The sequence below is a fragment of the Labrus bergylta genome, chromosome 1, assembly GCF_963930695.1.
Source record: "Labrus bergylta chromosome 1, fLabBer1.1, whole genome shotgun sequence".
Taxonomy (NCBI): Eukaryota; Metazoa; Chordata; class Actinopteri; order Labriformes; family Labridae; genus Labrus; species Labrus bergylta.
In genome coordinates this window covers 22,393,187-22,407,960 of record NC_089195.1, presented here as the reverse complement: position 1 = coordinate 22,407,960, position 14,774 = coordinate 22,393,187, and the positions used below count along the sequence as shown (strand labels likewise).

At 39.4% G+C, this 14,774-nt stretch overlaps 1 protein-coding gene across 4 annotated transcripts in view; it reads right to left on the bottom strand.

The window, feature by feature from the left end:
• The window catches only part of fbxw7 (F-box and WD repeat domain containing 7), a 119,816-nt gene that overhangs the window by 81,333 nt on the left and 23,709 nt on the right, over positions 1-14,774 (bottom strand). The window contains exon 1 of one of the 4 annotated variants that reach the window (XM_065956859.1): positions 8,223-8,387. The exons of the other annotated variants lie outside the window; for them this stretch is intronic. Coding sequence (XP_065812931.1) covers positions 8,223-8,372 — 150 coding nt within the window. The 5' untranslated portion in view covers positions 8,373-8,387. Of the gene's footprint in view, positions 1-8,222; positions 8,388-14,774 lie in introns of those variants that run through there. 4 annotated transcript variants of the gene reach the window in all.

Genomic DNA, 14,774 nt, shown 5'->3' with positions numbered 1-14,774 from the left:
AAGGCAAGCTCATTGCATATTTCCTCTAAAGAAACATGTGAATATCCCTCTTCACATTCCATTCTTGCCTCTAATAAAAAATAATTAAACATTTGCTGTGGGCAGGAGACGAGGACAAAAAGGTGGGAGTGATTGTGTTTGGCCTCAGATCACACAGCGCTTGGAAGAGGAGAAAAGCCTTGAGAGCTCCTAGTGTTTCAGCTTCCAACAAAGCCAATAAACAAAGTCCAATCTGTCAAATACAAAAGCTCAACACTGTCTAAATGTACCAGAAGCTTTCCCAAAAAACTCTCCTTAAGATTTGTAGTGTCTACTTACAAGCGTCTGACAGATGAAAGACATGTTGCAGATCTTCTAAATCTGCTGTGATGATGCTGCTGCGAGTTCACTAGTTTATGACGGCAAACATGGTGAGTAAACACAGAAGTCACATAGTATGCCTCTGAAATGTCTTGAACTACACACTGTTTATGCACCAGAGCTCTATCTAAAACAAAACAGCTTGTCCCTCTAACACAGCCACGCAGACATGCAGCAGTGCTAATCTGTCATCATCAAGGCGTCGTTACTTTGGAGCTACAGTTTCTTTGAGTCCACACATGTTCTTGCACTTACTGGCAGCTGAATGCAAAGTTGTAACTGCAATGTAATTCTCTGTTTGAAGGGCAACTAACAAAAGGGAGACTGAAAGATGAAATATGGAGAGGAGGGGAAGTGCAGACTAAACATTAGCCGTGTCTGTAAAGAAGATTGGCTCACACTGTTGGAAGGGGAACACTGCTTCTGCTTTTTCTCCTTGGATATAAATGCTGATGGGTGAATTCAGGGTAATGTGATGCTACAACAACTCCTACAGACAGAAAGACAGCTCTACTGTGAATGTTAGTGCTCTTAGAACATTATGTTTTCTGTGATTTTAGCTCAAACAAAGCATGCTACAGGTAAGTACTACACATGAACTAGAAAGTTATTCAGTGATCACAGGCTGAAAGACCAAGCAATAAAAGCTTAAATGTACTTACTATAGCTATCATCAGTGTTTAGTATTTCGCTATGTGACAGTATTAACAGACTGGTTCAATACTACAGTACTTTAATAATAATATCCAAAGAAAGAACCTAACAAATATATATCCCACAAACATCCCCCTAATACTTGCCACCTCATACACTGCAGCACCTCCAGTTGTTCTTCAAATCTGGCACAAACCCACATTGCATATTATTTTCCTATATTTCTAGAAGCTATTTAAATAAATAACAGGTGGTTTCCTGTTAGACTGGAAGCAGTGATTCATGTCATCTTGTTATATCCCATTACACCCTGCAAAATCTGCAATTTCCTCCACAGACAGACTCTGCATAGATCTCCCACCTGTGCAAACTGCTCTTCAGGATGAAGTGTGAAAAACACATAATCTTGGAATACAACAGACAACAATGTTTGTCCTGTTTTCCTGATATGAATAACATGTAAGAGTCTCTGGGAAAGAAAGTGGGCTATGTGATGCACATTCAAGTACTGACATATTGGTCTACATAGGACTAATATTACAGATAAACTGGTATTGGTAAACATAATGTAGAAAACAATGCTTGTTGTTCTTAACTCAGTGGTGCACGATGTAAAGTAGTTGATGAGTGCAGGCTCTGGCTCCATACTTTACATCAGCACCATCTGCAGCACACTTAGCAGAGCCTCTAAACTGTCAAGATTCTCAGCACTAGAACTGGATGAAAATATTCATAATGTTCGATAATATTTCAAGGTGTTGTAACTTGTGTTTAAGAAAAGCTAAATAAAAATGCATACAATTTAAATAATTCCAAAGAAATGTATTTGGAGTTTGTGCTGGCTTCACACACAAACATGTAGCAGCAACAGCTGGAAGGCTTTCAAATTAAATATTTTTAACTGAAGTGAAAGAGTTGTACTTTTCATCAAATAGAAGGAGTTGTTCCATCTCGTCTGAACATCTTGATGTAGATGATTTGTGGGCACTTGAAGTTCAGTCTTAATGTCTTCAAAGTGAGACTGTGCGAGTTGAGAAGGTTGAAAGTGCCGGACAATCTTTCCTGATTTGTGATGTAGACCAGAGCCACCAGTCTGATATGTTAATGACATACCGATATCAGATTGGATCTGTCCTATCTCTAGTGTAATGAAGTATAACTAGCTTTACAAAAAAATAAAAACGCTTTGATGGAAAGTATTAGATTCACAAGTTCTATTTCCACTTCACCCCAGGATGTATCTTTGAATGGAAGTGTTAAGCTATCACTGAAGCTCAGATATCACAAAAAAATAAAATAAAGTTTGTACACATGGTGATGTCAAAAGTCTTTATATAAAAAAGACTTTAAATAAAGCAAAATGATGGTAGTTAAAAAAATAAATAATAAAATGAATAAAGAGGTGTTTTTAAAAAAGGCATTGTATCTCCTTTTCTCTTCAGTAAATTCAGAATGCATTAATTCAGGACATAGGCTCAAAATTACATATCTTAAAAATACTCAAAATTATTTCAACTAAACACACAATTCTGTTTCTACTAACTCAGCATTAAAGTGGAAAGAAAGGCTTATGTAAATTAAGTTAAGTGGTGGGATGTGTGACTCATTGACTTCAGTGAGGTCAAAGTGGTTGAGGGGTGAGTAAGTAGCATGCAAATTCGTTCCCTCCTCGAGAGTGTCAAGCACTGTGACTGACAATGCTCTAGAAATAGTTTTATCACATTTTGATCCAGCAGAGTATGCGCAGCCTCCGCTGTTTGCAATACTCTCAGCACTGTCTGCAGGATATTCAGCCGAGCATCACAGCTGAAATGTATATTAAGGTTAAATTCCCTGAAATTAAAATGATAAAAGGCACCTTGGCAAAATCAGTGCACGATTCAGAAAGGTCTATATTTCTCCATCCTAAAGATACATTGAACGTCACATCTGTTATCAATCAACGTTCCCCTGCTTTACAAAGTGGTTCACATCAATATCAAATTGGTCGTCCAAACTATTGTTTTTACTTGAAAAGACACAGAGGGAGGACATTTGGTATGGGTTTGGAAATGTTTCAGTCTAATTTTGTAAACAGTTCTCTCTGGTTTCAAGCTTTTATCCTCTTGATCCATTGATGAATTCAGGGTTTCACTATCAGGCTCACATTAGGCCAGCTTTTCACCACTGGTCACACATGTCACTGAGAAATAGTACAATTTGGTCCGTTGAATTGAACATAATCTGGTCTAATAGTTTTAAAAGGTGCCAATGGGCTTTTTAAATACCCACGAGGCCTGTGGCTAATCTTAACTGTAACAAATTAAGGCTCAGCCATGCAGACTGCAGTTTCCAAATCTCCTCGATGTGCTACATGCAAGATGAGAAAATGTATTTGAGAGGCTCACATATTTTATCAGTCTCAGTGAAAAGCCAATTGCTTTGACCTTGAAGAAAAAGTCACTCGTTCCTTTGTCAGGCATGTCTCCTCTGTATGGTCGCACTGCTGTGGTGGGAAGCATTAGACCTATCTCAGATTGCAGAGCCCCCCCACCCTCGGGACCGCTGGTTCATTGCTGTGAGCAAGAAGAGGAAGGCTATGAATAGCTTAAGTTGTCCCTGCCTTTTACCGGAACCAACGATGTTTTGTAATTAGTTTCCTTTATAGAATGAAAAGTGTTTCTTGTTGTTATTGTTGTTCAAACTATTGTGAGCAAACAGGATGGGAGATTGACGCACAAAAAAAAAAAAAAAAAAACACGTGCTGGTGATTAAACATGACAAATGTAACTGTTAGTTGTGTTTCATTTATTGGTAAAGGACTGTTCAGATTTAGCTATAAAAGAGTTACTCTTTCATTGAAACGTTATCAATACACTTTTTGTTGGAAAGGTCCTTAACTAAAATGCTTCTTTGAATAAGCGAAAGGAGATTTTACATTTAGAAAACTGCAGTTGTGATGAAGCCTTCATTATGGTTGAATATCTTTTTGGGTCCGCTACTAAACATACAACAGATATGAAAGTCCAACAAATCTTGTAGTGAGAGAAGACTTCGCACATGTAGTACTCCATACACAGCTTTCATTCTTCACTCTATTCTTAGTCCTTCAAGAGCTATGAAGTGGGCAAAAATAGCTTAAGGAAGCTGAGGAGGGAAGGTGTGAGTTTGTCTGAAATAAATGAACAACACAATGTACAAACAGTGCAGACAAAGGATGAAGAGCCTCGAAGAACAACAAACCCACAATAAGATTTGTTTTTCCCCCCTAAGTTATGAAACTATGATCCAAGGACATGTGCTTGGATAAGTGTCAAAGACATGTAGGTGTGTCATGTAGGGATGTTTCTAGCAAATCATTTCTAGTGGTGCACCATTTGACCAACTGCTGACCCTAATCAGAAGATTTTCCGCCTGTTCAGTCGTGATTGGTTACTGACTGGTCCTTTCAACAACAGAAAAAGATTCAGTGAAAATCTTACAGAAACATGCCACAAGGTTTCATGCTCTGAGCACAGCGACACAGACACGCAAGTAAGCTAACATGTAGACTGTGTTGACATGAGGTGCCTCAGACAGCTTATTTAAGCAAAATAATTAAATCAAGGCTCAAAACATGGAGACCGAAAACATAAAAGGACACCACACAGATTGAAAGTTTTAGACCCGAGCTTTATTGAACATAAACTTGAGTCACTTTCTAGGGCACCAGTAGTACTTGGCCTATTTCGATTCTCTGATTTGCGCGTGCCCCATGTAAGAAGGCTCTTCTCCTGTGGGCGACCCTGGGTACCAATCCGACCTGTGGTTTTTTTCCAGCATGTAATTCCTAACTCCCTCCCTGATTTCTGACTCTATCCACTGTCCCTTCTCTAATAAGAGGCATAAAAAGGCCCCAAAAGAAAGAGAGAGAGAGAGAGAGAGAGATGTTGTTTTTTAAAGATACGTTCACCATGGTATTGTGGGGACTAAAACAGACAAACAGTGAAGGAACTCAAAGCTTATATTTGTCGGTTTGCCCAAAAACATACTACTAGTGAATGTTAATGCTAATAGCTCTATCACTTCTGTATGTGCAAATAGAGAAATGTTACGTGCCAATATGTCTTATTTGCCTCCAAATGACAGAAATCTTTACACTCTTGGCTTAGTTTGTTGACAATTCAAACAGATTCTCTGTAAGTTTTCCCTGTAGCACATTAAATAATACATTTTAAGTGGCTAAAAGGTCTTCCCTTTTCTCTGAGATGAATGTAGACCAGCCTTGACAATGAGTGCTGGACTCTCTGGGAGTGCAACATGCTGCTGATGGGAGGATGGCTTAGGGTCTCCCCAGTTTGGACTGCCAAGTTGGCTCTTCACAGATAAAGCCACAGCTGTGGCAGACACAGACATTACTTTAGCCTTGTTTAGAGACTCAACAGGGGCCACTTCAGTGAGAGAGGGCTTCTCTTGGATGATTTTAGACAGAGTTCTTAACACGCTGGGAGCAACAGGTTTTCCCAAACTTTGGGTGGAAATCATCAAAGCAGCTGCCAACAGCTGCAGATCCGAGCACAAAGGTGTTATAAAATCTTTGTAAATTCAAAGTACGACAAGAGCAAGTCGGTAAAGCTTAGTCTATAGTAGTAGACTATAGTCTAAAGTAGGGGCGAGCAAAATATCAAGTGTTTACGATAAATCGATATATTTTCAACGAGATGTAGTTTATGTTGTGTTAAAATAACATTTTACATTTCTTCCGTACAGCCGCCAGTTCTTACATTTCTCCTCTCACCGTCTGCCCCTCTTCCCTCTGCTCCAACTCTCTCCCTCAAAAAACACTTGAATAACAAAATACACAGCTATTTGTATTTTGTTTTGCAGGAAAGGGACATTTTTTATTACATTTATTTAAGAAGCGTTTTTATTGGACATTACTGTTTCTATTTCACAAACAGTTTAATTTGATGTCATTTTCATCTACATGCTGACATTGTGCAGCTAGCTGTTTGTAACCTGTGTGACATACAATTTGGTCCATGTGGATTTGACTTAGAACTTACTTAGTTTGTGTATTTCTTTACAGAAACAAATTCAGACAAATATTGTGCATCCCCATTCGGATAAAATGTTTTGGACCGTATCGCCCTTCATTAGCCAGTGTCCTCTGTGCTTCTAAAGCTGCTTTCACACTTCCACAAAATTCCTGAAAAGCTGCATGTGTGACAGCAAACAGCCATATTTTTCACTTGATCTTTATATAGAGTTCCTCCTGCCAGAAGTATGTTTATTAATCTGTTGTTAATTATGTCGCTTCAGTGCCTTCACTTACACCCGTTCCATTTATATTGGTTATTAATGAAATGTTTTGAAATTGAATAAAAATTATTCCTATTAAATACCCTCAGTACAGTGACTTTGAGAGGGGAGACATTATTTTTGTCAATCAAGAGTTCAAGATTGCAAGTCAAAGTAACAGAACAAACTTTATTGAATTCCGTCAGCACCATTTTATAACGATAGAAAGATTTAATAGGTGGAGAACATTTTCTTATTCCAGTTACTGAGGCAACTGCAAACTGATGACATCATGCCAACAGGTATGATGTGATTGTTTGGAGTTATATATACATTGTAAAAAGCTGGGTATAATAATAACTATTTGCAATCATTCATGGTCACTGTGTTCATGGGGAGACTCTGTGCTTGCTGATTAACTGTGAAAACGGAGATTGGGGGTCTTAACAAGTGAAAATGATTTTCAGCTTTGAAAAAGATGAAACTTGACTTTAAAGAGGCTCAGTCGTTTCAAGGCTACCAGACATAACAAGCACATAACCCTGGTGTGAACAAGGAAAAGAAAGTCAAAGACTGAGCAGAACACCACCCAAATGGCAGCGATAAATCACAGCAAAGTGACCTTAATAGAACAGTGGGAGAGAGAGCGAGACAGAGAGGAAATATTGGCTGCACAAGCACAAACTGTAGTAACAGGTAGGGTGTATGTTGGCTACACTTAAACTAAAAATATTAACACTGGGACATTAATTAGATTGAGCAGAGGAACGCAGATTTGAAGCTCCCTGACATTTTGCATCCTGATGACTGTAAAAAAGTGTAAAAAAAAAAAAAAAAAAAAACTATAGGGTTAATGAAGGTTTTGATTTCTTGAAATGGAATTCTTTGAGCCAGGAGATTCATTATTAAAAAAATGTTTACAAGGATTCCTACAAAGTCAAGAAATCCTATAAATACCCTGTTTTTTGATACCTTTGTGTCTCTTGTTCAATACAGAAGCTATCAATCGATGGTTCTATTTGCAGCAGGAGCCGTGTGATGTCTCAGAGGAAGAGAGTGAAACCTAACTCCCTGAGCTGTTTTAAAGAGGAACCAAACATATCAACATTCATTTCACAGTTATTCTGTGACAATGCTTTCCCGGGAAAACAATAAATACACAATACAAAGGAGACATTAAGGATTTTATCTAAAAAGGACTATGACTGTCAATCATCATCTTTTTTTTTTTCTTTTTCTTTCAAAATTGTATCCATGCAACAGCCCAATAATACCACAACATTCTCCTTTGTGGATTTTCTATCATTACTCATGAGGGCTTAAATCTTGGTGGAAACTAAAAAGAATCAATCTCTGCTACTGTGGAAATGGCCAACTGCCAGAAAGACTGGAAGGGTCTTAAAATCCCCGTCAGTACCTGCCAACAACTACACGTGCATAACAAACACTGAAACAGGGGAGGAACCCTAGCAGCACCTGCTTTGAAGCCTTAGTTAGAGCAAAAGTTACACCCTTGCTTACACACTGCTGGCACATGCACACAAGCACTCAGACGCACACAATCTTGTTTGGCTATTATTTGTTCCATTAGGGAAAAGCTTTTCCTCCAATTGATGTGGGGCAGCAATCCCTGTAAACCACAGGCAGTCTGAAGGCATCCATTTAAATGACTCGGCCAGCTGAAAGCAAGTCCTCTGTTGTCAAGGCAGCAAGACGACCATTAAATCACCTGCGTCTATTAAATAATCAATTACTGAGCTGCTGCTCTCCCTGGTAGCACACTCCTTGAGGCTGAAAAATAGTTTTAGGAAGCAGATAAACAGGGACACTGGACTTAGCATGTGGGGTTTTTGACATGCCATCAAGCTCTGTAGGTTTCACGCTTTGCACACCGGTGATAACAGAATGCAAACAGCCAGCCGATAAAGAGGCACGGGGACACGGATTACCTTTGGTTGAGGTGGGCAGCCAGTGGCCAGGCGGTGCAGCTGTTCTGAAGTCTGGCTGGAGAAGAGATCTGAGCAGCAAGCAGTGCGGCCCAGTCTCTTCATCAGAGAGGAGATGATGCTGCAGCCACAGCCACACATAGACTTGCTCATTAGTAGCCGAACTGTTTCGGGCGGTAAGAAGACGTGAGAGGAAAAAGAAAGCTGCAAAACAGCAGCTACTGTCTGGTTCTCTCTGAATCCCCTCAGTTGTTCAGCCGCTCAGATGTATTCCACATGCTACTCCACAGGTACTCCGCGGCTGAGATCAGGATGGTTTTATATACAGAAAGAAACCAACACTCACTTTAATCCACGGTAAGGGCACGTGAGTTTGAAAGTACAGTTTGTTGTTCCATTTCCCCTGTGATTTCTTCCCACTTAATCCACTTCCAGCGTTATACTTGTATCTCTGAACAGCATGCGCCGCCTGCTGTAGCTCCCCCCCCCCCCTATTTGCCAAACTCACTCTGTTCCACAAAACACCTTCCTCTGATATCGCAAAACCCACTCAGGATGCATCGTTTGCCACTACTTCTCTTCTGTCTGCCACATTTTCCATTTGTGTCTTTCCCCTCCCTCAGCTGCTGTGCTATGAGGATGCTTTCCCCGTCAATGCTGCTGCCACCACTGTACACCCCTCTCCGCCCCTCCCTCCGCCACCAACACTTGCAGCTACAACAGTAAACCACTCAGACTGTGCTCCTCCAACTTCCCGATAAAAGTGCTTCTCTCGCGTGACATCGGAGCTCCTGTTTGTTCTGTTAATTGAGGAGGGTGTGGATAGAATATTATAAAGAAATCCAAGCCACTCTGCATGCACCACAATGACTGATAAGCAGGATACAGTCAGGATGCGATTGGGGGAGGGGTCCAGGGTGAGCGTTTAGGAGATAATAACTGAGCAGACAGCATCCTTGTGGTAATAATCTGTCACTGTGGTCGAGATTGCAGATGAAGACTGCTACGATAATCAGGGAGACAGATTAAAATGTGTTTTTATAACAGCAAGAAAAGCTGAAGTCAAGTTAAAAAAAAAAACCCTCTTATAGTTTTAATAATATAGGTGGAAAGAGCAACTCGATTAAGCACATCCTTGTGAAAAGCATGCAGTGGTGCCAGTGTAAACATCTGCAATAAAAGTGCATCTTTTTAATTTCACAGTGTCTCAACATTTGTCCCAGCTTCAATGAGGGCTGTTCACCCCATCGTGAATCTTTGACCTGATGAATTCACAAACGTGCAGGGATGATGTGACCATTATTCCTCACAGGGGCAAATACTCAGCAGAGCTAATGAGGCTTTGGGCGGGAGAGATAGCAAGGATCGGTGTGCGGGGGTGGGAATAATGACAAAAAAGAAAAAAAAAAAGAGGAACCGCAGCAGCTTTCTATTAATAGCTTCACATAATAAAGCTAATTAACTGTTACAAATCATTGTCAGCTTTCACCACCAATCCACAGACAACCGATATAGCATGCCGGTACTGTAATATACAAACCAACACAAACAAAGCCACACGTGACAGATAAAGCAAAGAAAATGAAAACATGATGAAAAATGCATTAATGATTAGGCACTACATTCAACAGGGACACCATAATAAGTTCCTTTATTGATCATTGAAGTTATGATTTGAGTGATCGATTCACAGAGGGTGAATCTGTTTAGCTGCAGTTGAGTTTCTACACCAGTAAGATTTACTTGGCAGATTTTTGACCGTTTGTTTCTTAAAGTGACCTTGAGTTCTTGGACATTCCTGGATAATCTTTATTTTATAGACGATCTACTGTTTGGTAAAATATTTGTCTGATTAATCAATGATAAAAACCCAGGTTTGGTATTGCAAATTGTTATTTATGTCTGCTTACCTTGGAGAATATTCCCGTTCAAGATTTCAAGTTTCAGGTTGTCCATTTTTAAATAATAAAAAGAGACCTAATGAGCAGGTAGTACTTTAGGGCAAGAGTAAGTCTGGGTTTACTTTACAGCATCCTTTAACCTCTTTACATTTTGGAGGCATTCAGGTTTCATTTACCACCGTTTCTAACTTTGCCATGAGTATGTTTTACAAAAAGAACAATTAAATCATGTTTCCAAGGATCCTTTAACCTTTAAATGCCAAAAAGGAAACAAGTTCAATTTAAATGAAGAAGTTGTATTCATGTATGTGCAGCTTTATTATCATCATGTATCCAGACAGAGGATGAAAGTAACCATGCCTCCTGTCTGTTTAGTCTGATCAGTGCTGCATAAACTGGCTGGGCTAATGATGCAAAGAGATCATCACTGAGATCGACGGCTTTTCAGGTGGTTAATGCAAAAATTAGATCTACTGTTTTTGCGCCATCATTTAATTTTGTGTGAAGTGCAATACGCTTTGAAGTGAAGCTTTGACTGAATGCCAATTGCGCCTGATATGAAAAGGTGTTGGAACGGGTAATAATGAAGCACTTAAAGCCCTTCCTTCCCTGTGCTCACTCACTGGCACATCTCTGAGCGGTTGATAGGTGTGCTACTAAAGGTGACACCTCGCTGTGATTCATTACAACAGAGATTTCCTGAAACACCGGGTTGCCGTCTCCCTGGAACAAACATCACATCAGGAGAGAAATGGAACACGGCAAACAGAGACCTCTATCCACAATTTCCAGAAACAATCTGTAAAGAAAGTAAGTGTCAAACTGGAACAAGGACATAGGGTAGCAGTAAAGAAACCAAAGCTACAAATAAAGTCTGCTGCATCAAACATGAAGGCAGTATAGTGGCAGCATGTATAATCTTCAATCAGAATGCTTCATAAGCAAAATGTTAGCATCACATTTATGGTTTTCTTTTTTGTTTTGTTGTTCAGGGCTAAAAGACAAGGCTGGCTGAAAGGGTGCCCAATTCATTATTTATGAATATTGCTTTTCCCTGTGTCAGCTCACTGCTTTGGTATCGATCCATAAAGCCGAGACTCACTGCAACCCCACCGAGGGTTTCAGAGGAAGACATGACAACACTGTGCAGCAGCTTTAGGGAGTAACCCCCCGACCAAATGAGGTAGTTAGACTGGCATAAAATATGGCATCAGTTATAGAATAATTAAGACATTGTGTTCATTCTGCAGCCCATAAAACTAATATTCTGCACTGTATTTACTTAACAAAAGCTGCACTAATCAATACTGAGCTCCAGAAAGATCTGTGCCGTTTCTTCTAGTCAAGAAATTGATGAGTTTATGCAATTTAATGCTATTATCAAAACCCTTGTCCATTGGGGTTTTGACACACAAACCAAACTCCTGAAAACCACCCGACATTTTCAGTGTGAAAATACGGCTATTCAATTGTGGGGAGAAAGTTCACATTCGAACTATAACGAGCCGTCTGAAGTAGTTTGCAGTTTGATCCAGCAGAGGGCGCTCTCAGCATTACTTGACCATTGCATGCACTCTTGACCTCGGTAAATAAAGACAGTGGCCCAATCTCGATGTCCACCCTCACACACTCACTGAACCAAGTCTGTGAGGGCTTAGTGCTGTCCCACTGTCAAATCCATCAAGTGTTTGAGGGATCTCTCGCTGACTTTACGAGCCCTTTATGCACCCTGTCCGTAAGTGGGCATATCTGCAGACTTAACGTGAGGGAATTACCCATAGTTCATAGCACTGTGACGTGAAACATATGAGTTCCCGGGGAAGCCCACAAGAATTGAAAGGTAAACAAATGCCATAAAATGGAAAAAAGGTAGAGAGTAAAAAAAACAGGAAGGTGAAACCACGCTCTATTTACAGTCTATTAAAAAAGGTTATTTGGAAACTACAGATAATACAGAACTCATTTGCAAGTCTATAAACAAAAAATAGAGACAGAGAGCATATTAGTCCCATAAGATAAGATAAACCGTTATTCATCCCACAATGAATACATTTATTTAGAGGCCTATATTGAGTAGAACTTTTTATAAGTGCCATGGCTGTGAGTGAGAAAAGTAAAAAACGTTAAATAAGCTTTTGCCACATTACATCATGCTGTCCTGGTAACAGAGAAGTTGCAAAGTGCTGTCCCATTTGTATTTAACCATTGGAGCCCTCGCAGCCTCATGCACTCAATCACTTTCCAGGTGACGTCAATAAAGTCAGTAAGGGCTCAGGGTTTAGGGAGGACATCGAGATTCAGCCAGTAATGCTGCGGGACGCTATTGAGGAGATGCAAATAGCTCTTCAATCCCCTTATAAAAATAAAAGAAAATATATCAATATGATGAAGTGTAGCAGGTGGTTTGTATGTTCAAACAGGTTTTAAACCGTTTTTGCTTACGTGACCCTTTTATTCAAACGTTGTCACGCCATATTCTGAATTTGTTTGAAGTGGTTTCATTGAAAAAATGAAAGCCCTAGAACAAAAAGACACATTTTTCATTTCGACTTCACCCAGAATGAATAACTCTAACCCTTAGTAACATTTTCCATGTGACTTTAGTGAAGTGATCTGTTGTCAGAACGCAGCAGGAATTATTTAGGAAAATTGAGAGCGACAGAGAGGGACGGGGTTGAAATGCTTATAACCTGCAACCGCTGCACACCTGAAGAATGTTTAGAACACTTGAAATCAAATCTGTTTTGACCAATTAGGTATCAGCGAACTTTGAAGTATACAGGGGAGAAATTGTGTGGACAGCAAAAAACAGGCGGAACCTTTATCAACACTTTAACACACAGACTCCCATCGGTGTCATTCTTGCATAAATTCACATCCTCAGCATTACCATTGAAATTGGATAGTTCACCCAAAAGTTATGTTGCTCTGCCAAAAGCACATCAACCACAGTCAGCCCAGAAACTCTGAATCTAAACCACGCACGCACTCTGTCCTCAGTTATTCTCTTGTGAGACCACTTGCCATTACTCTTCGTTACTGAAAGATAACATTTCATTACATGCCTTTTCAACCATGAAAAATGACTGCACAGCAACTTCCCAGACTACAAAACTATATTAGGATGCAACAGATCCACTTCCTGTCTCCACATACTCACTCTGAAAACTAAACCCTTCATACGGGCCGACACAAAGAACCAACACGGTGCTCTTCATTATTCATTTATACATTTTTTAATGTAATATATTCGTTATCTTGGTAGATTTTTTAATGACTGATGCCTATAAAAAACAAAGACAAAAGAAAGACTCACATTGATTTAGTCTGTTGTCTTACTGCCGTCTGACTTTATTAACCAAAGGGATTAATAAAGTCGCTATATATCTATAACCTGAACAAACATTTATTTGATGTCAATTAAAAAAACTAATTTGATAGCCTATTAATCCACTCTTTCTAAAAGAACAGACCATGTTTATCCACCTCTAGATCCTCTACTAAGAATGTATGATTCCCTTTGATAAATACAGCCAATGAGGCTGCAGCTGCTTTCTGCTGAGTAAATCTATGGCACAGTCGTCATTGACGATGCTACTAATGAGAAAAAGGTAGACTGCAGTAACTGGTGACGGACGGAGAGAAGTTAGAGTCTATTAACTTCCTAAACAAAACAGCAAAAGCATTAACGCTATCAGAGTTTAAAACAAGGTAAATTATTCACTTAATCTGCTGTGTTAAAATCTCCTAGGGAAGAGCAGCGCACTGTTTTAAGTGCAGTAAGATATAGACTTGTTGACAAATTGTTTCAGTGTGGAGAATGTGTGATAATTAGCGTGGTGCCATTAATCTCAAAACCAATTAGCAGTTGATATGTTTAAGTGAGCCTGCAAATCTCATCCTCAATTATCCTAAAGTGGACAAACTATACGCACTGAAAGGTAAAACACTGAAGGAGGTGGATGGTACATTTTAGTGTGCAAACAGTTTATTCTTAAAGATCCTGTCAGATAAAGGCTGTCTGTGCTGTTTCTGTTTAAAAGACTCAAAAAGATCTACTGCAAGGTTGAAGACATTACATAAAGTAAGGATAAACATAGGTAGTCAGTTAAGTGCAGTACTGAAATAGTCAAAAAGTGTAAGTATTGCAGAATATTAAATCATAAAAAAATACGAGAATGTTATAGAAACTAAGTACACAATGTCTATGTTTAAGGTGTACAGAAAGAGCGGAGCTGGATTGAATATGCAGATAATATGCTGCTATAAACATTAACAAAAATGTGTGTCATGTGTCATTAAACCAGTCCTCAGTGTAATTACAACAAACAGTTACTTGAGCTTACACACAGACCCTTTTCTCTGGGTAGGCTGCACTCTAGTGGATAAAGACTGAAACTCAAGCAGGACAGCACTCAACATCTGATACAGATCCTAAATGATTTCTCCCTACCCGTCACTACTAAAAAGCACCAGACTGTACTTTCAGACAGATTTATCATGCTTTAGATTTTGGATGCGCCAAATCAGAGATGTGACAAGGTGTTATAAATCACCCAAAACAATTAAATGTGGTTCTCATACTCAAAAGAAAAACATGTAATAGAAATGCACAGAATAATTGATGAAAGCATCATCAGATGCCAAAAGAGAA